The sequence below is a fragment of the Delphinapterus leucas genome, chromosome 5, assembly GCF_059928025.1.
Source record: "Delphinapterus leucas isolate spDelLeu-1000000601 "Yukka" chromosome 5, BTC_Dleu_Yukka2, whole genome shotgun sequence".
Lineage (NCBI taxonomy): Eukaryota > Metazoa > Chordata > Mammalia > Artiodactyla > Monodontidae > Delphinapterus > Delphinapterus leucas.
The window spans coordinates 129,747,759-129,769,962 of record NC_143133.1 but is presented as its reverse complement, the minus strand read 5'-3'; the positions used below and the strand labels follow the sequence as shown (position 1 = coordinate 129,769,962).

At 39.0% G+C, this 22,204-nt stretch overlaps 1 protein-coding gene across 2 annotated transcripts in view; it reads left to right on the top strand.

Moving 5' to 3' along the window:
• The window catches only part of PKD2 (polycystin 2, transient receptor potential cation channel), a 50,354-nt gene extending 29,204 nt beyond the window's left edge, over positions 1-21,150 (top strand). Inside the window, exons 9-16 of one of the 2 annotated variants that reach the window (XM_089912484.1) lie at positions 2,476-2,657; positions 4,004-4,124; positions 7,487-7,585; positions 10,294-10,415; positions 10,664-10,781; positions 12,395-12,558; positions 17,146-17,293; positions 17,677-21,150. In XM_089912484.1, the coding sequence (XP_089768610.1) occupies positions 2,476-2,657; positions 4,004-4,124; positions 7,487-7,585; positions 10,294-10,415; positions 10,664-10,781; positions 12,395-12,558; positions 17,146-17,293; positions 17,677-17,913 (1,191 nt within the window). In that variant the 3' untranslated portion in view covers positions 17,914-21,150. The remainder of the gene's footprint in view (positions 1-2,475; positions 2,658-4,003; positions 4,125-7,486; positions 7,586-10,293; positions 10,416-10,663; positions 10,782-12,394; positions 12,559-17,145; positions 17,294-17,676) is intronic. The other variant, XM_022582287.3, reaches the window with a different exon arrangement.
• The last annotated feature ends 1,054 nt before the right edge of the window (positions 21,151-22,204 follow it).

The window sequence follows — 22,204 nt, the reverse complement described above, 5'->3', positions numbered from 1 at the left end:
TTACAAGTAAAGTCAGCTAGCAGGACTCACGTGACGGTTCATCTCACTGTCTGCCTGCTACCTGCACTCTCGGAAGACCTGTCTTTGGAGGTTTCATTTAACAAATGCGTTAAGAGACCTTTGTGTGTCACCTGGGCCTGGGGTCCCCTGGCTGTGCTAACCCAGAGACAGGTTCAAGTTTCACCGTAAGTGGGGTGAACCAGGTGAAGGAAAAGGAACTAAGAGAAAGGAGGGGAAGGGTGGGGAAAGGAAAGGGAGAGATCCTGCACTGGCAATGTTCTCCGGAAGGATTGCCTCCTTTCCGGGTGGAGGCCGGAGAAGCTTTACCTAGAATTGAGATTGGGACAGACAGGTCCTCCGAGTAGTACCTTCACGACTCATTTCCTTCTTCTCCCAAGGCATCATGTGCCTTTCCTCGTGCGTGAAAGCTCAGGTCACTTCATATACGATGAGCCTCAATTCTGGAGATTGAGGAAATGTCATTGTTTTTGAGGGCAGCTGCCAGCCTGTCACCACTTAAGTTCTATGATTGTGCCATCCAGATAGTAGCTATCAGCCACAAGTAACTATTTAGATTTTAATTTAAATCAATTAAAATGACGTGCAATTAAACATTCAGTTCCTCAGTCACTCTGGCCGCATTTTCAGTGTTCAGTGTCTATATGTGGCTAGTGGCTACTGTATTAGATAGCGGAAATACAGAGCATTTCCATCATCAGAGAAAATTCTGTTGAAGAGCCCCGTTCTAGAAGGTACTTTCCAAACAGTTACTTATTTTCCCGAATTGTTATTCACATCTGGAAGGCCTGAGATTTATCAGAGGGCTTAGACCTCGTCCTGTATCTCTCGTGCTGTTTATTCAGTTACATGTTCGTTCAAGAGAAACCATCACTAACGTACCGTACCTTTCTCACAAAACAGAACAATAATCAAGATCTCATAGAAATACTACTAGGAATTGTGTCAAGTAATGTGATTACAACAGCCGTCAGAAACATTTTGTTGTGCCAGATGCGCTTTATAAGAGGTCTTTAAGTACAGTTCTAGAGATTTCCTTTCAGTGTGTGCCTCAGGGTGTTCCGTCTCATTTAGCGCTTCGCCTGTAAATATCTTGCCCCCAAGACCTTGTGAACCATTAGGTTCTTTAAGGCAGGGATTGGAGCTCAGCTTCTAACGGATCTGCCCACTTCCTTCCGGCCGAGACTCCTAGCTAGAGCCGTGCGGTGTGTCCTGCCCTCTGGGCTCGAGCTGCCGAACCTGGGCAGTATCCTCTGTGCCTCGTCTACAGAAATGCGCCGTGTGGCTGTGCAGTCAGATAGAGCCCGGTTCAGATCCTCACTCCAAGCCCTGGCCAATGCCTGGCACAAAGTTCATGCACAATAAGTGACTGTTAATATACAATAAGTATTTTCTGGAGGTTTTTTAAACTAGTGTCTTCTTTTTAAAGACTTTTTTTTCTTTTTTGGATGTGGACCAATTTTAAAGTCTTTGTTGAATTTGTTACAATATTGCTTCTGTTTTATGTTCTGTTTTTTTTTTTGGCCGCCGGGCATGTGGGATCTTAGCTCCCCGACCAGGGATCGAACCCACACCCCCTGTATTGGAAGGTGAAGTCTTAACCCCTGGACCGCCAGGGAAGTCCCTTAACTAGTGTTTTTTTATGTTAACCCTTTTTGTTTTTATTGAAGTACAGTTAATTTGCAACGTTGTGTTAGTTTCAGGTGTACAGCAAAGTGATTCCGTCACATACCTATGTGCGTGCATACACTCTCTCTCAGGTTCTTTTCCCTTATAGGTTATTACAAAATGTTGAGTATAGTTCCCTGTGCTACGCAGTAGGTCCTTGTCATTTATCTAGCTAGTTTTCATTTGTGGGGTTTTTCCTCCTTTGTTTTATTCTTTCTAGGAGAAAAATATCAATGGTCATTTTAATTATAATTAAACTTGTTTTCACTATAAATGAGAAAATATAAGTGGCTGGATTTGAAAAAAAAGCAAGTCATTTTTGTCCTCTCTTTCTTTCTGTTGTAAAATATACATAACAGAATTTTCCATTTTGACTACTTTTAAGTGAACAACTCAGTGGCATTAAGTACCTTCACAGTGTTGTCAGTGTTGTGCAACCATCACCACTGTGCGTGTCCAGAACTTTTTCATCGTCCCAGCTGCAACTTTTTTATCCATTCAACACTAACTCTCCATTTCCCCCTCCCTGCGGCTCCTGGTAACTTCTGTTCTCCTTCTGTCTCTGTGAATTTCCCTACTCTAGGTACCTCACGTAAGTGGAATCATGCAATATTGGTCTTTTCGTGTCTGGCTTATTTCACTTAGCACAGTGCTTTCAAGTTTCATTCGTGCTGTAGCATGAATCAAAATTTCTTTCCTTCATAGGGCTGAATAATGACCCATCACATGTATATACCGCAGTTTGTTTACTCATTCATCCTCGTGTCTCATCTCCCCTCTCTTTTACAGCTCTTCAAATTCATCAACTTTAACAGGACCATGAGTCAGCTCTCCACAACCATGTCTCGGTGTGCCAAAGACCTCTTTGGCTTTGCAATTATGTTCTTCATTATTTTCTTAGCATACGCTCAGTTGGCATACCTTGTCTTTGGCACTCAGGTTGATGACTTCAGTACTTTCCAAGAGTGTATGTAAGTATGTATGAAATTAAGAAGAAACATTTAATCATAGACAGTGCTGCCTTCTCATGGTTAAATAAATCTTCACGGTGGCTATTTAACTACCAAGTACTTAAAAGTAGTTGTTTAAAATGAGAATTAGGGCTTCCCTGGTGGCGCAGTGGTTGAGAGTCCGCCTGCCGATGCAGAGGACACGGGTTCGTGCCCCGGTCCGGGAAGATCCCACATGCCGCGGAGTGGCTGGACCCATGCGCCATGGCCGCTGAGCCTGCGCGTCCGGAGCCTGTGCTCCGCAACGGGAGAGGCCACAACAGTGAGAGGCCCGTGTACTGCAAAAAAACAAAACAAAATAAAAAAACAACAACAAAAAAAGAGAATTAATTCTCTTTCCCAGAAACATTGACCCATCAATGCAAAGATGACAATACCTTCTGAAACAGTAATGTTTAAGACAGAGCCCGAAAGTAGTAAGATATAGAAGAACAGCTATAGTAAACCAACTCTGTTCCAAAGACTGAGGTCTTCTTAGCACCACAGGCAGATGGTAGCATTTAAGAGACCTTTGCCTATACTTTTATTCCTATTAAATAATGTTGCCATAAACTTCAAACTTCAGCCTATTTTCTAAGAAGAAAAGGGTATTTCTAATATTCTAGGAGAAGCTCAAACCAATACAGGAATTTTCAGTCTTTTTCCAAAGTTCTTGAATAGGATATGAAAAACCATTTCAGACTTCCATGTCACTTAGAAAGGAGTTAGTTAGGAAATAAGATGATCGTGATAATAGGAGTTAATGGGGCTTTGTGCACGAGGACCCCTAATTCATGTTGCTGTCTGATGAAGTCAGGAATGGAAACAACTGTACTGATAAAGACCCAGCATCTGGCAACGTGCAGCAATTCTCAACCCCACTCTAAGTGCATTGAAATAGTGCATCTTCATACATGTACAATTTTGACTATCCTTCAAAAATCTTTTTTTCTTACGAGATTTTAAATTTAGACTCAGGGTGACCATTGTGAAGGTTTAGGGTTACCATATTTTACCCAGATTACGTTTTACTTTCTTCGAGCCTATTGCTTTATAAGCCATCTAATAATATATTTTCTTTTTACCAAATGGAAATAACAGAGCACGAAAGCATATTCTTTTGATTCTAGAAGGCTCTCGTGGCTCATATGTGTAACGAGTTTTCCAAAGGGGTTGACACGTTTCTGTTATTTGGCAGCTTTCCACGTTGATTAAAAAACAAAAGGTCCAAAAGTATGAAATCATCTTTTAAGAAATGTTATGTCAGAAGAATGCCGGACGTTCTTTGTTTTCGTACTGTGGTGTTGTGCTTTGTTTTGTTTTTGTAGCTTCACTCAATTCCGTATCATTTTGGGTGACGTCAACTTCGCAGAGATGGAGGAAGCTAATCGAGTTTTGGGACCAATTTATTTCACCACGTTTGTGTTCTTTATGTTCTTCATCCTTTTGGTATGTACACTGTTGTTTGTACCGAGGTGCTTTACACTTCATGTATCACCATCATAAATCATCATCTCTTCTTTTCTCTCGCACTTTATTCCCTATCAATTTTTTAAAGACTCAGGAAGTAGTAAAAAACGTAGATATTAGGAAACATATTTTGTTTTACTTCTCATTCATTCACAGTTTTAAGTCTTCACCAAGTATTTTTTCCATGATCTTTCATTTATATATGTACTCAGTGCAAAAAAAAGAAGTAGATCAAGTGCAAATGTATAGTTTCCTAAAATAGTGCTTTGCCCTTTAAGAAGTAGAATACGCTTACATGCTTTTTTTTAACACGAGTGTCAGCACTTTCGTGGTCACTCGCTTGAGTGACTTTTCATTTCTCTCCTTCTTCTTTTCTTTTTTAAAAATAGAAACTGACAAAGCCAGACAGATGCAAGGTGTCAGGAGTAACATTTGAGTGAATTATTGCGTCTCAAGATCAAGATAGGTTGTTTTAACTTACTCATATTTAATATATCTAGAGACTGCCTACAAAAAGTATTCAAATTTTAATTTAAAACTAAATCTCACAATGAATGGAAATGGCTTTAAGTATTATTTTCACAAATAATTCTTTTATTCTTTTGATTTGGTACAGATGCACATTTTTAACATTTTGGCCTTAAATTAATTAAGATTTTTTTAAAGGCATTTTTTTTCTTCATGTTAACATTTATACATTTATTTGTCCACTCCACTAAGAAAGTATTAAACTAAGTGAGCCTAACCTAGGCATGGGTATTTTTCATTTAAACACTAACACTTAAGATTTTCCTTAAGAAAATAAAATCTTAACCATTTGAAGAAAAAAAACATTGTTTCCATTTTTAATGGATTTTCTAAAGATCCTTTGTATAAAGTTCATTAATTCAGTTGTAAGAGCTCCAGAGTTCGTCCAGGTATTTAGTGCTTAAGTATATGTATTTACTGATTGAGAATTAGATGTACTTTAATGGTACTGAAAGAGTCAGGAATAGCATGAAAATCCATTTATATCTTGCTATATGCATGTATCATTATTAGTTTTAGGGCTTCCCTGGTGGCGCAGTGGTTGAGAGTCCGCCTGCCGATGCAGGGGACGCAGGTTCGTGCCCCAGTCCGGGAAGGTCCCACATGCTGCGGAGCGGCTGGGCCCGTGAGCCATGGCCGCTGAGCCTGCGCGTCCAGAGCCTGTGCTCCGCAACGGGAGAGGCCACAGCAGTGAGAGGCCCACATACCACAAAAAAAAAAAAAAAAGTTTCTCTTTCCTGTTATATATTAAAGAAAAAAGAAGAGGGAAGAGTAAGCCCTTGTTACTCTCTAACATTGGTGGTACTTTGAATTCTGGAGCAGCTGAATCCCTGAATGTCTACTAAGAGAATAAAAATCTCAGGCCACCTAAGTGTTCTTTGTACGTCAGTCTGCCAAGTGAGGGACGTGATGGTGGCAATTGGAAATGCTCCAGTGTGGGCTTGTTTGAATGTTGTCCTCTAGTAGGCAGTGCACCTACGTTATTCAGTTATTTTATCAGATCAATCACTAGAACGTGAAAAGCTCTTAGTTTTTGTGTTTATACTGAAATATTTATTTGTACCACTGAACAAAAAGGAACTGTTCTCCCTGTACCCTCCAGAGAGAGAGGAAGCTACTGTCAATACGGATTTTTTTTTTTTTTTTTTTAATGGCAAGCCAAGTGCGGGGCTGGCCACTGTTCTGAGATGACTGCGGGTGTTAACGTATTGCCGCCACTTAAAAAGCCACAGTGGCATGCGGAGGCTCAGCTGAGTCAGGAGGCAAAAGCCCTGCCATCAGCAGGGAAAGACCTCCTGTTGCAAAGTCCATCCCACAATTAAGTGAAGCTTGTGAGACAGGATGGAGACGAGGTGAACTTCCTCTCCCCACACCTTCGAGAGCCATTCTCAGTCACTTTCCATTTTTTGAAATCTCTTCAGAGGACACACACTTTAATCCATTTCAACTAAGACACTTGCAGGCATTAGCTAACCATCATTTGGAAACAGAAATGGAACATTAGATGCCTGTGTTGGATGGGCGAAGGTGGGACATGGTCCACTGACTGCAACTGTCCACCCTTAGAATCAAGCATTAAGCCAGGAACTTACGTGTATTTTATATTCTGTTCTCATTTCTGCTACAGAATCTTAAACGGTATTCCTCCTTAATTCATAGAGATTTAGTAGCTCATTAAAATAATAGAGCTCTCATTTGTTCATTCATCAGTCATTCAATAAATATTTACTGAGCCACTATATTCCAGGCAGTGTGCTGGGTACTGGGGATGCAAGTGGTAAGGAAAATAGATACCAACCCTCCCCTCATGAAGATTCCACAGACTTGTGGGGAGAACAGACGTAGTACACAACTGTACAGTCACAAACCATAGTTACATGCTAAAAAAGGAAAAACAATGGAAGGGCATGTTAAAGAAGGGCCTGATCGGTGGGTGTGATGCTTTGAGAAACCCGTTGGAAATAGGTGTTAGAAATACAACCCATTATAGTGGGGAAGGGACAAGTCAGGAAAATGAACTAACCACCACGGAATAATAATAATAGCTATAAATTATGTAGCACTTTTCATCCATTAGGCCCTGTCCTAAGCACTTTACATAGATGAACTCATTAATCCTTACAACAAATCTGTAGGGGAGGTACTACTATTTCTCCCATTTTATAAATGTAAAAACAAACAAATTTTCAAATTAGGAGAAGAGTTACACAATATAGTCTTGCAGTGCCAAGACAGAAACCCAAGTTTGCTTGACTCCAAAGTCTGTCTTTAGCATTAAGCTTTTCTTGACTCTCTTTCTACTAGGCCTACCATGTTTCTGTTTGCAGACGTCTTTTTATCTCCTTAAAATATGTTCTGGAATCTCAACTATTATAACAATATTTGGAATAAGCATAGAATTCCACTTGTCTGTGTTGACTGTTGAAATTTGAGGAGCTCTTTGGAGTTCTACACCTCTAATAATTTATGTCAGATGAAAAAATGTAGAGAACATAGATAAGCAAAAATAATAAAATAATCCCACCATTCATAGGTAAATACATTAATATTTTGTTCTGTTTCATTATTGTCTCTTTTTGCAAAATATATCAATGTATGGTTTTGTAAGTAAGAATATATATTGCATTTTCCCGTGCCATGACAATGGAAAAACTAATTTTCCCAGAGAATTTGGTAGCAAAACTATTAATTGATGACCTCATAAAATACTCAAATGGTTAAAAAAAAAAAGACATGTCAAATTTTAGATTGATGTTAACAAAATATATTTAGGTTTCTTCTTTAATCTCTACCTTCCTTTGATTTACAAACAGAATATGTTTTTGGCCATCATCAATGATACTTACTCTGAAGTTAAATCTGATTTGGCCCAGCAGAAAGCTGAAATGGAACTCTCGGATCTTGTCAGAAAGGTATGACAAGCCCTAATTCTCAGAATCGTTTTATTTTCTATATAAAATGAACACTGTTTCAGCCAGATTGCCAAATCAACATTGATCCATTGACACCACTTAAAGAGTAGATTGCTATGTTCCAGGAATAATTTAAGTGTTCTCTACGCCGGAGATAGAGATGGATATAATGCTAGCTTGAACTTAAATTCTGGGAATCCTTTAGTGCCCTAGAATTAAATTCTCAATAATCTCTTTTGCCTCTTAAGAGCTGAGCTCCTGGGTTCATCCCCTTTATTTATTTTGATATCTCCTCTAGTCGGCTCTCACTTTCAGATCCAGAGTTCAGAATAAACGGGAAGGGAAGATTATATAAAGACATTTTCCCTTCGTCTATCTTAATTACGATTTAAAAAAAAAAAGGAAAGACGTTTTAGAGGCAAATATTCTGTTGTTCACTCTTTACCCTGACCTTCCAGGGAAGTGTTAAAATAGTCAAAGGAAAATGTCCTTGGAGCAAGGCCATGACCTAAGGGCCTGAGAACTTTCACTTACGCACCTTCTCAGGAAGTGTTTAATTGTTAATGGAAGGGCAGGGCAGGAAAGCTGGGCAGCTTTGTTCTTCTTGATGTGACGTCTATGCTTGGTTTAAAATATAAAACTTAAACAACAACAAATAACTACATCTGAAGCACACAGCTTGTTCCCTGTCATCATTCAGCGAACGCACAGTGGCTCCTTAACCATAATATTTTTCCATTTGGTTCAAACCACAGGACAATGTTGTCTGTGAATCATGTTGAAACAGGGAACTTCCGCTTTGTAAAACAAAGTCCCTTGGACAGGACCTAACATTTGTGTTACCCTGAATTTTGCATAATAGTCGATTACATTCTAGCAAATCCCCGGGGTAATACAAGCAGTCCTCACTTTGTACTTTGGTTCTGATGTGCACAGTATCAGTGATTTCAGTTAAGTAATACGAGCCTCTCAACATAGTTCAAATTTCAGTTATTACAGTATGCTGACTGTGAATAATAGCATAAAGTACAAACTTCACTTTCAGTCATCACAGGGCATTTCAGTTATTACAGTATATTAGCTGTGAGTAATAGCACGAAGGACAGACTTCACTACTAGCTCTGCAGGTCGTTCCATAAATAACAGATGTGCATCATAATCAGTGACTAATAATGTCACTTCTTTCAAAGTCAAGGATGGTCACTGAGCATCTGCTCTTCAGTTTACGTACAAAACTTGTAGCTGTGTTGTGCCCTCATCTCCCAGTGATAAACCATGTGACATTTTACAAATATGCATAATTAAAATAGAGAATAGGCCAGCAAATAAGAAAGTGTAGGAAAGAAACAAGGAATGATAACACTAGAAGTGAAATTAAAAACAAACGTAATGGATTTACAGAAGAAATACGTAGCTGGCCAGGGGAGTGTTGACACTGCCACCATTCGAGAGCTAGACGGCAGCCAGAAGAACTCAGTGAAGGCAAATTTATCAACATAAGTGAGGAAAGTGACCGTGATGAGTAGGATAAAGGTGTCTCAGAGGAAATCACACTGGCAACAAACTTCACATTAAAGGAGCTCTTGGAGATATTTCACAACTTTGAAAGTGCAAGGGATAAAATGTTGGAAGCTGATACAGGTTAAGAAAGGATTATGATAACTCATCAAGACGTAGAAAAGATGCTCACTCTATATTGTAAGTTACACAACAACAAGAAGAATGCAAGCGCTGTTCACACTGCTCTGGATAAGTTTTTTAACAAAGAAGTAAAACTTTAATTTTCGATGTTTCTACTGTTTAAAATGTCAACGTACTAAAATATTCATTTTACTATTTTTTAAATTTCCGTAAAATTTATAACCAACACCAAGGGACTTTTTAACGTTTTAACATTTTGACAGAAGTTTTAAAGGTTACAGAACAATCATAATTTTTCCTATTGATCATTTGCATCGCTTCACACAGTTGCATGGTGGTTTGCACAGCCCCGTGCTGCCATGCATAGCAAGGTCTGCCTGCCATGTATTAGTGAAAGATCCTCATCTCCATGTCACCGAAATTTTTTTTTTTTTTAAACATCTTTATTGGGGTATAATCGCCTTACAGTGGTGTGTTAGTTTCTGCTTTATAACAAAGTGAATCAGTTATACATATACATATGTTCCCATATCTCTTCCCTCTTGCGTCTCCCTCCCTCCCACCCTCCCTATCCCACCCCTCCAGGCTGTCACAAAGCACCGAGCCAATATCCCTGTGCCATGCGGCTGCTTCCCACTAGCTGTCTACCTTACTACGTTTGTTAGTAAGTCACCGAAATTTTTTTACACACGTGACATATGTAAGGAAATTACCAGTTTCTTAAGAACAGTCTCTTAAGAACTGTTGCACATTCCTACATATTCTGAGACAGACAGCTGTGGAACACAGTGATTTTCATTCCTGTAACCTAAACGTGAATACAAACCAAAAGGCCCCTAGTTCTTGATTTATGGAAAGACCCTGACTCTTCCCATATAACTCTCCCACAAGAGCTTCACAGACAACTCGGGATGCATCCATCATTCATCCAACACATACTTGTTTTGTGGCCCACTTACATCAGGCACTGTTCTTGCCACTGGGTTTACAGTAGTTACCACTGTAATTGGAAGGCAGAGCAAATGCAAAAGGAGGATAAACTAAATCAAGTCTTTTCTTCCCAACAGGGCTACCATAAAGCCTTGGTCAAACTAAAACTGAAGAAAAATACCGTGGATGACATTTCAGAGAGTCTGCGGCAAGGGGGAGGCAAGTTAAACTTTGATGAACTTCGACAAGATCTCAAAGGGTAAGAATCACAATTTCTGTGGCCCTGGGAAAGTCCTTGTGTAAAGATAAATCCTTGGTGATAGGCTGACCCAAGTGCTCATGAAGACACTTCTTTTTCAGAGGTGGGTGTCTTTCTGGAATGTATTGTAAGAGGAGGACTGGCCCTGACTCAGCAGTTTCTCCTTTCCTCCTGCATGTGGATGTCTCTGTGTTTGGGCTGGACCATGTACATGAATGAGCTCATCTGTAACCCCTCACTAATTTCAGGAAGGGCCATACTGATGCAGAGATTGAGGCAATATTCACAAAGTACGACCAGGATGGAGACCAAGAACTGACAGAACGTGAGCACCAGCAGATGAGAGACGACCTGGAAAAAGAGAGGGTGGGTCTAGTTTAGGAGCACATGATTGATTCATTACCTACCATGTTTCAAACACCTTACTAAGTAGTGGATTACTGAGAGCGTGTGTGTGTGTGTGTCTTCTCTTTTTCCTTCTTTCTCTCTCTCTCTCTCTCTCAACTGATGTAGTAGTACCCTGCTTACTCCAAAAAGGATGGGAGTTTGGGGGAGAATGGATGCATGTGTATGTGTGGCTGAGTCGCTTTGCTGTGCACCTGAAACTGTCACAACATCGTTAATCGGCTACACTCCAATATAAAATAAAATTTAAAAATATATATATTAAAATGCAATGTTAGCATAAATGTAAAAAAAATAGAAGAGTGAAGCAAAACAAAACTGAGATATAAAACGGAATGTGAATGAAACTAAAAAAAAATGCATTCCACAAAAATACATATGCTTAATAAGATTGAGCAACAAATTTAGCCCTAAGCTTTCTAGTAAAGCCACTTGAGGGGAAACCTGAGTAGTTATATACTTCACAGTGTCCGTGAGAATGGGAAAAAAAGATTTCTCAGGAGAGATACAATTAATTAGTTGTTCTTTAAATTATCATTTATTATAAAATAAAACTAACAGCTGCCTTCCATTTGAATACTTACTATGAAACTGTTAAAAATAAACTTACATGAGCTTTTATAATCAGAAAACATAATTTAAAGCTTTAACTTTAAAAATAGATGGTTAAGGGCTTCCCTGGTGGCATAGTGGTTAAGAATCCGCCTGCCAGTGCACGGGACTCGGGTTCGAGCCCTGGTCCAGGAAGATCCCACATGCCACAGAGTAACTAAGCCCGTGCACCACAACTACTGAGCCCGCGTGCCACAACTGCTGAAGCCTGCGCACCTAGAGCCCGTGCTCCACAACAAGAGAAGCCACCACAATGAGAAGCCTGTGCACCACAACGGAGAGTAGCCCCCGCGTGCTGCAGCTAGAGAAAGCCCCGCGCCCAGCAACAAAGACCCAAAGCAACCAAAAATAAATAAATAAAACTAAATACATTTATTAAATAAATAAATAAATGGTTAAACAAACAAACAAAAAATCATGGTAATTGAGGTACAGAAAATACAAATTAATGTCACACGAAAAAGTTAAGTTTCCTACGAGGAGACAGTACGGAACAGTGGTTTCCAAATGCTGCTCCACCGAACAGTGCCAGTAGGTGAAAAACTTCAGTCATAGTGAAATATGAACAAGAAGAAGACAATGAGTAATATTTTCACATGGCTGTATTTAATACAATTCTTATTCTAAGATTGTATCCTTCCTTACTTTGTAGCTATTACCTATGTTAACTTTTATGAAAAGATAATATATTTCTTCATTTACTTTTTTCTCTGCTTTGCTCTGTTTTTACTGTTCTTTCTTGTCCAAACAGAAAGTTAGCAACTTCTTGCCGGTCATTAAAATCTGTTTTGAAAATTTGCCAATCTAAAATTGAAAAGTATGAGAATCACAGTCTGGTGTTAACCTCACAGAAATCCTGGGTAAATGGCACACACCCATTTCCCACTTGCCCATGCCCTCAGTGAAGCTTCTGTGGAGTCTGGGGGTTCCTGCTCATCCCTCAGTGATACCATGTTCTCCAGGAGGACCTGGACTTGGATCACAGCTCCGTACCACGCCCCATGAGCAGCCGAAGTTTCCCTCGAAGCCTGGATGACTCTGAGGAGGAGGATGATGAAGACAGCGGGCATAGCTCCAGAAGGAGGGGAAGCATCTCCAGTGGGGTTTCTTACGAAGAGTTTCAAGTGTAAGTATAAAGGAATTGGCAGAATTTGAGTTGACGGGAATCAAAATGACACTAAGTAGTTCCTCCCACCTCTCTCAGTTTGTCTTTTCCATTACTAATCATCAATTCTTTCTTACAACTTTTATTGGTGTTTTTTCTTTTTATAAAAGTAATATGTTCATTATAGGAAAATTAGCAAATAAAGAAAAACAAAAGAAAATATTAAAATCTCTCATATTCCCAGCAACCAAAAATGTCAGTTAACATTTTGGTGTTTGTGTCTCCATTTACGTGTGTTTATTTTTTAATGTTTTTATGGCCTAGCGTATGGTATATCCTGGAGAATGTTCCATGTGCGTTTGAGGTACGTTCTGTTGTTGTTGAGTGGAATATTCTAGAGATTTTTTTTTAGGTCTACTTGGTTTTTAGTGTTATTCAGTTCTTTTATTTCCTTGTTGTTCTGCCTAGTTTTATCCACTTTTTGAAAGTGGGGTATTAAATTCCCCAACTGTTATTATTAAATTGTCGACTTCATTTCTGTGAGGTTTTACTTTGTATATTTTGAATTCTGTTGTTAGGTGCATACGTGTTTATAATTGGTGTATCTTCCTAATTGATTGACCCTGTTTTCATTATAAAATGTCCTACTTTATCTCTAGTAAATTTTTTTGTTTTAAAGTCTTTTTTATCTGACATTACTATAGCAACTCCAACTTTCTTATGGTTGCTTTTTGCATGATATATCTTTTTCCATCCTTTTACTTTCAACCTGTTGGTATCTTGGAATCTAAAGTGTGTCTCCTTTACACAGTATATAGTTGGATCTGGTCTTTTTATCCAGTCTGACAATCTCTGCCTTTTAATTAGAATGTTTACTCCATTTATATTTAATGTTATTATTGCTATAATTGGATTTAGTTTTGCCATTTTATTTTTTGTTTTCTATAGGTCTTTTTTGTTCCTCTTTTCCTTCTTTGCTGCTTTCTTTTACATAAAGTGAATATTTTCTGGTGTAACATTTTAATTCCTTTACTGATTTTTTTCACAATATTTTTTAGTTATTTTCTTAGTGGCTGCTCTAGGACTTAGCCATATACAAATCAACTTATCAGAATCTACTTCATATTTATACTAAGTTAATTAATCCAATGAGATATAGAAATATCATTTCTATATAACTATCAACTCCTCTCCCTTTTTGTGCCATTATTATACACATTTACCTATGTGTATTACAAACCCAACATTACATTCTTATAATTATCACTTTATATAATTTTATGTCTCTTAAAGGAGCTGAGACAAGAAACAAGAGATAAGTATATAGAGTTCCTTGTATTAACCTTCTTACTTACCATTCCTGGCTCTCTTCTTTCATTCCTGTGGATGCAAGTTACTATCTGATATCATTTCTGTATTCCAATGCAACTTTGCTCTTACCTACCTCATTTGTCCTGTTATTATCAAATATACTATTACATTTTTATATGTTATAGACCCAATAATATAAGTATGTACATATTGTCTTCTACAATTGCTTTTTAAATCAGTTAAGAGAAAAAAGAAGAAATATGCATTGATACTATCCTTTATAGTTAAATAATTACCATTACCAGTGCTCTTTGTTTTTTTATGTGGATTCTAATGACTATCTGGAATCACTTGCTTTTAGCCTGGAGAGCTTCCTTTAGTATCTTTTCTAAGGCAGGCCTGCTAGCATGAATTCTCTCAGTTTTTTTTTATCTGGGATATTTTTATTTCACCTTCATTACCTTCCAGCCCCCACTGTCTCTAACGAGAAGACAGATGTTAGTCTTACTGAGGTTCCCTTGTATGTGACGAGTCATTTTTCTCTTGCTGCTTTCAAGATTTTTTTCTTCGCCTTTGTCTCAGTATTTCTACTATACATCTGAGTGTAGATCTCTTTGCACTTATCCTACTTGGAGTTTATTAAACTTCTTGGATGCATAATACGTTCATCAGATATAGGAAGTTTTCAACCACTATGTCTTCAAATGTTTTTCTGCTCCTTTCTCTCCCTCCTTTTCTTCTGGGACTCCCATTATGTGTAGTTGGGGTCTTAATGATATCCCATGTTTCTCTTAGGCTCTGTTCATTTTTCTTCATCCTCTTTTCTCTCTGTTCTTTCTTTAGATTGCATAGTTTCTGCCCGTCTGTCTTCAGGTTTGCTGGGTTTTCTTCTGCTGCCTCATATGTAGTCTTGAGACCCTCTAGTGAATTTTTCACTTCATTTCTTACTCTTTTCACTCCAGCATTTCTGTCTGGTTCTTTCTAACAGTCTCTCTCCCTTTACTGATACTCTGTATCTCATGAGGCAGCACCATCATACTGCCCTTTATTTTCCTTTATGCATGATTTCATTTAGTTCTTTGAATATATTTAGAACAGCTACTTTGACTTGTCTACTGAGTCTCTCTGTATCTGGGCCTTCTCAAAGGCAGTTTCTATTGCCTGCTTTTTTTTTCCTGTGTATGGGTCACATTTTCCTTTTTCTTTGTGTCTCGTAATTTTTTTTGTTTTTGAAACCTGGAGACGTTAAATAATATTGCATATACGTATAAGTTCCCCTTCCCCCCAGAGCTTGTTTTTGTTGTCGTTTGCGTGTTTTTTAGTGAAGTCTGTTTCCCCCACATTGTGAAGCTGCTGATATCACTTTTTAGAGGTCACACCCTGACCATGCACACCGTCATCCTGGGAAGACAGAGGTTTTAGCAGGGCTTGCATTGTCTTCTCCCTTTTCCTCTCTCTGTTAAGCCTTCTGCCTCTGTTGATATTACGTCTGCCCCTTCAGTTCTGCTAATTGTTGGCTGATTGGCCTGTTGTTTTCAATAATGTCTTGGGATACAAATTTCTTCACAGTGTGATGCAGTGAAATTCAGGTCCCTTTGCAGGGGTAGGTTTTGAAGCCAGTCTTTAGCTGTCTTCTTAGCTGTCTCTTTCCCTGGTTCTTTCTGGTAAACTTGCCGGTAAACAGTTTAACTTGATGATCTCGTGAAGTGACCGGCCTCCTCTTAACTGCTTATCACTACAGTCTCCACTGTTTTCGAGAGCATTCTTAGGCTTGACTTTACCCACAGTTTGTTCCAAATTAAAGCAAGTTCACTTGGGGAAGCTTTGGAGCTCCGTCCTATGGCCTGATTCTCCCCCTAGGCAAAACTTCTGTGCCACTGCTCCAGAACTAGCGGCTGGCCCATCTCTCTCACAGTGACACCCCTGCTTCATGAATAAGGCGCTGGGCTGGGATGGCAGCCTTTGGCGTTCTCAGCTCACCTCTCCCAGCATGGAAAATCCACCCTACCGTTGGAAGCTGAGTGGAAGAAAAGAGCCTTCTGCCTCTCATCCACTCTTGCCTGGATTAGAGCCTCTGCATTGTGGATTTGGAGGTGGAGGCACAGGGATGAGAAATGCTGGCAGCCTGCCCCTCCCTGGGAGATAGTGTAGCCCCCCACTAGGAGCTGACGGGGTAGGGGTGGGTGCTCTTTGCTGTGCCCACCCCCAGTGGAGCTCTGTCACACTGACCCAGGGAGCAAGAGAGAGGGCAGACTGTGGCTCCAGTGTCACTCATTCGTATTCTTACTGAAATTTAGTGGATTTTCTTTTTTTTTTTTTTTTAACATCTTTATTGGAGTATAATTGCTTTACAGTATTGTGTTAGTTTCTGCTGTACAACAAAGTGAATCAGCTGTACGTATACATATGTCCCCATATCCCCTCCCTCTTGCGTCTCCCTCCCACCCTCCCTGTCCCACCCCTCTAGGTGGTCACAAAGCACCGAGCAGATCCCCTGTGCTGTGCAGCTGCTTTAGTGGATTTTCTTAAATAAAAGCCTCTTCGTTTGTTGTATGCCCTTAAGAAAATTTCCAGAAATTAAAAAAAAAAGAATAATTCTCACAAGTTATGGTTGTTTTGATGGGGAGAGGGCCTCCAGGGCTCTCATGCCACCATTCCAGAAGTTTTGTCTCCTATTAAATGTTTTTAAAGTATTTATATAACATTTTGTTTATTCAAAATAATAGGATCGTAAGTGAGCATACTATTTTCTAACTTCTTTATTTACATTATAGCTGACATCCTTCTATTTCATCATTAGAATGTGAACATCATTCTATTGCATTAAATATTGTCACAGTATAATTTCTGGTGTCTTCTGAGAATTCTGTTGTATAGATGAAGAATAATATATTTAAGCAATCGTCTATTAATTTTTAAAGTAACCATTTTTCAGTGACCCACTATTAATAAGCAGAACCCTAGGGAATATCCCTGTAGCCAAAAATTACGCACATACTTACGTCCTTTAAAACTTTTCAAAAAATGGAATATCTGAAAGAAAGAACAGGCCTACCTTTTTCTGATAGGCGTACTTCTGATACAGTGTTGACTTGCAAAAAGGTTGTGCCATTTAGCGTTCCCACCAGCAGTGTATAAGAGTTTCTCTCTAAAGTTTGAGACTATTTAGAAAGTGTTTTAGATCATAATCTTGTTTAAGAAAAAAAAAAATCTTAGCATTTCCATTTGACAAACCAACTGGGCCGAAAAGCCAGCAACACAAGGTGGCTTTGCCCCTCTCAACCACGTTTCCTGCAGCCTAGTGAGACGGGTGGACCGAATGGAACACTCCATCGGCAGCATTGTGTCCAAGATTGATGCTGTGATAGTGAAGCTGGAGATCATGGAGCGGGCCAAACTGAAGAGAAGGGAGGTGCTGGGAAGGCTGCTGGATGGAGTGGCTGAGGTCAGTGGTCGTCTGAAACAGAAACACCCTGATGCTATAAAGTGTCAGGGTCATAGTTTGTAACCCTTAATCTGAGTGGATGTTTTTTCCCCATACCTGCAGATCAGTGCAGATAAAATGATAACCCAGAGGTGTTGCTTTCTTAATACTCCTCACACTGATGCTAACTGCCTCAACTGGACTGTAGAGTTACTATAAATTACTATAAATTTATTACTATAAATTACTCCATTGATTCTCAGAATCGCTATTAAGGCTGGTGTTATTGCTCCAGCCTTACCTAAGTACAGATGATTGGGTCCCCAAATTTCCTAAGGCAATTTCTAAGTACGAGAGGATGCATCACTCTGCCTCAACTTCTTGGTTTCTCTTTCCTTGATTAGGATGAAAGGCTGGGTCGTGACAGTGAAATCCACAGGGAACAGATGGAACGATTGGTGCGGGAAGAGTTGGAACGCTGGGAATCCGATGATGCAGCTTCCCAAATAAGTCATGGTGTAGGCACACCGGTGGGACTAAATGGTCAGCCTCGCCCCAGGAGCTCCCGCCCTTCTTCCTCCCAATCTGCAGAAGGAATGGAAGGTGGAGGTGGAAACGGGAGTTCCAATATCCACGTGTAGGACATGAGCTACTATATGTGTTCTTCATAGGTGAGAAGGTGACTGTCCTGAGTTGCCGTGACAAGTACACTATTTATATGCCCTGACCACCGTATATGATGCTGGTCTTTGTGACCAATCGTTAATTCTTCTGCACTTTAATTTATTTTAGATAAACTTTGCCCATGGATCAAAGAAGATGTTTTTTCTTTTTCTCATATAAGAAATCCAGGTGTAAATATTGAGTACAGAAAAGAAAATCTTTGTAAAGTATATCGAGTGGTATGCCCACTCGGTACCATAACTGAGTCTCCTCAGTCGACAATGAAGTAGCCTTTTAAAGCTAAAAAAAGAACTGTGCAAAGGCTTCTGAGTTTTTTATTTCCAATCACAAAAATCAGTATTGTCATTTTTGCCGAGTGTGTGAAGGGAAACTAGGGGCATTCCTTTCCACTGAGGCTTCGCTCATGGGCTTAATACATAGCTTTCTTTTAAGAAAGGAGCCTTTTATTTCAACTACCTTCCTGGGGTGCACTTTTCTAAAAGAGCTAGAAAAGAACCCCAAACCATAGAATGGGTATGTAGTCATTATGCTAGAATTTGTATGAATGGTGACGATAAATGTTGTTGAACACTATGCTTTTTTGTTATTTTATCATATCTGATGCCTGGGGGACGAACCATTTCTCTTAATTTTTACACTGTTTTCACTCATTTGAAACGAGCTGCATGAAACCACTAAAGACCAGTTGTGGGTTACAGTGTCATCTCTGACCGTAACACAGTAGAATTGGAAGGAGCCAAATCACTAAATTTGATTGTTTTCTAATAATTAGTTGAATATAAAGATTCATCCGTATAGTCTTTTCCCATGTGGCTCAACTTATTTGCAACTGAATTTAATGTTGTGACTAATCTAGGAAGGTCAACTTACTAAATCTTTTAGGATGTACTGAACGTTTTAACTGAGTAAATATGTTCATTTTACACAAAATACTAAGGACTTTTGAAATTCATATAAAATATTATAAAACTAAGGTTTGAGTTTTATACCATTTTAAGAACACAGAACTCAAATTCTCTTGACCCTGCGTTTCAAAACTAGAATTTATAACCCAAGTGGAGCTTAATTTAATGAAAAGGAGTTTTGGTTACTGGAAGTTCAACCATTATCAGAAGGTATAAGCTAAAGTTTTTGAGTTTGCAGCATTTTTTTGTTTGTTTGTTTTTTTCAATAGGAGAGGGCCTCACCAAATTTATGGGGAAGAAACCTATTTCTCAACAAAAACTGAAAATCTTATTTTTCAAAACTGAGTAAGCTGACCTTTGAGAGCAAGAGAGAATGCAGTGCTGGTGAATAACGCTCACCTGGAGAATAGCAGCGAGGCCTGTTTCTAATGCTGTAGTTTAAACTCACATCGTTGTTTATTTAACTGGTAGAATATGTCAGTCAAATCTTCAAAGAGAACATGAGCAAACTAGCCTTTTTTAGCTGGCTTCTACAGAAGTGATACAGATTGGGTTTCTTTAACAGTTATTTCCCACGGCTCATCTCCATCTTTGCTTTCTTTTGAATATGCTACACAAAGTTCTTTATTACTAGGTACTAAAGTTTGCATTCCAGGGATATTGAGTGTACGTATTTATGTATGTGTACCATGTTGTTACATGTAAACAAACTTCAATTTGAAGTGCAGCCATTATGTGGCATCCATGTGTACTGACCATGTGCCATATATCAATTATGGTCACTAGAAAGTCTTTATGATACTTATTATCATACTGTTTTTCATTTCACCTGTAAAATTTTGCAGAGTTCTTTCTCTTTACTCGTAAGTTACATATTTTTTTTTCTTCTTTAGTCACGGAGAATTACCTCCTTCTCCCTCCCCTATCATCTTCCCCTCTATATTGGTATCATTAAGAAGTTGTTACATATGCAAGTCTCTCAACAATCAAGAATTTCATTAATGTGTAATACTGAGCACTTTACTTCCTAATAAAGACTTAATAGCAGATGTAAGAGTTGTCTGTTTCTTAAGTAGAAGCAGTTGGGTAATTTGTCTTGTATCATGAGACTAATAGTAAAGGCTTAGACTTTGAAAAAGGCATCTTTCTATGTTCAAAAACGACGACTGACACATTACTTCTTCCGCAGTAGGTACCTCTGGTAAGTTATTCTGATGATTATGTTAGTGTTTCCTAACGTACAGCCACTGCATTGTACTTACGCATTCCTATAGTGAATGGTTGGCTCTGATACTTCTGCTGTTTCAAAATCTTCATACATGATTCCCCTGTTGACTTTTCATGAGTTCCTCCGTGGGTACGTAACAAGAGGTGGGATGCTGAGTCCCAGGCATATAGACATTTAATTTCACCCAGAACTGGCAGGTTGCCCTCCAGAATAACGGCAGCAAGTCTACAATTTCACTACATGCATGAAAGTACCAGTTCTACCCAGACCCTCTCCAGCATTGGTACCATCCAGCTTCCTAATCTTTGTAATTGAATGGTTTTGAAATAAGGTGTCATTTTACTTTGCATTTCTCTGATTCCTAATAAGGTTGAACGTTGCCTTATGTAGTTGTTCAACATTTGGGTTTCCTTTTTGTAAACTGCCCATTCAGATCTTTAAAATAGTACACTTTGATCTAATGGGAAACAGGTGTGTTTCTGTTCATTGTCTATTTTCCCACTGGGTCATGGTCTATTTTGTTGATTTGCGTAAGTTCCTTGTGTGATTTAAATAGTAATCCCTTACCAGTTTTGGACTGTTCATATCTCTCATCAGACTGGTAATTTTGTCAATGTTTCCTTGGTGTTCATGTGTTAATAGTAATATCCATCAGTATTTTTTTTTCCTGTATTGTTTTGGGGGTTTTAAAGAGACCTTTGTAAGGTCACAAACTTTTATTTATTAAACTTACAGTTTTACTTTCACTTTGAATACATCTTAAGAGTAACTTTGCATAAGGTCCATAGGTATTTTTCTCCATAGAATTGATCCATTTATATCAGTACTCTCTATTAAATAGGTCATTTTCTTTACTAGTTCATGGCATCACTGATATATTTCAGGTTCGTGTATATATGTGTCTATCTTTGAATCCTTTAGCCTCTTACACCCATCTCTGAATGTTCCTGCACAATAATTTTTATTATGACTTTGTAGTACGTCCTCCTTCATATGTGCTAAGGTCTTCATATGTGCTCTCCTCTTTGGCCCTCTTTTTATTGACTAGGCTATTTTTGTGTACTGTTATTTTTCCATATAAATATCAGAACAAGTTTGATGGGTCCCGGGGCATGAGGGTAGGGGAGGAGGAAAGAGAGCAGAAAGTCCTGCTGAAATTTAGTTGGAACTGCATTGAATTTATTCATTAGTTTGGGGAGAACTGACGTCTTTACGATATCAGAAACATAACTCTTCATCTATTCAGAACTTCCTTAATGCCCTGTTTCTTTAAATTTCTTAAAGATTTTATGCATTCTTTAATATGGTTTTATTGCTACTATGAACAGTATCTTGTCTTCCATTATATTTTCTTGTTCGTTATTGCTGACATAAAGGAAAATTACTACTTTTTTTATAAATTAATCTTACATATATCATACTTGTTGAACTCCTACGCTACCTCTAATAGATTCTGCATTGATTCTTTGGGTTTTCTATGTAGAAGACCGGCTCGTTTGTAAATAGGGACAGTACCATGTTAGAGGCTAGCAATAATAGTAGACATGCTTGTCTTGTTTCTGGTCTTACTAGGAATATGTTTTAGCTTGTGATCCTCTAAAAGAAAACCAAGGCAAGGACTTGAGTTCAGGTGATACTAGGAACCTGGAGTAGGAAACAAGAGTGAGCCAGGAAAGGAGGAAACTCATATACAGGTGTGTCATTGCAGTTGACTCTGTAGGCACAGAAGCCCAACTCCACCTCTGAGAAGGCTGCAGAATGCCTCCTGTAATTCCTTATCTGAAGAACATAAGCCTGGGGCATTTGTCCACTGGCTCTGATCCCTGCTGGTTGACGGGTGCTCCTGGGGTGTTAACACCCCTGCAGTTTCAGGCTACACTTGCACGCGGGCTGAGCAGTTTCCTTCAGCTTTGGAGAAGGCCCTAGCGCAGAAAAGTGAAGAGATTTGTGGTGCAGGCTGGAGGAGGGGTAATTGATGTCAATATGATCTGAGCTCACGTGGAGCCGTCCACCACAGCCGCGACCCAACAGAGGTGCAGAGCAGATACGACACAGCAGCAGCGCCATCTATTCCATCTACCCCATTCACCGTGCCAATGCACTCATGCCCACATT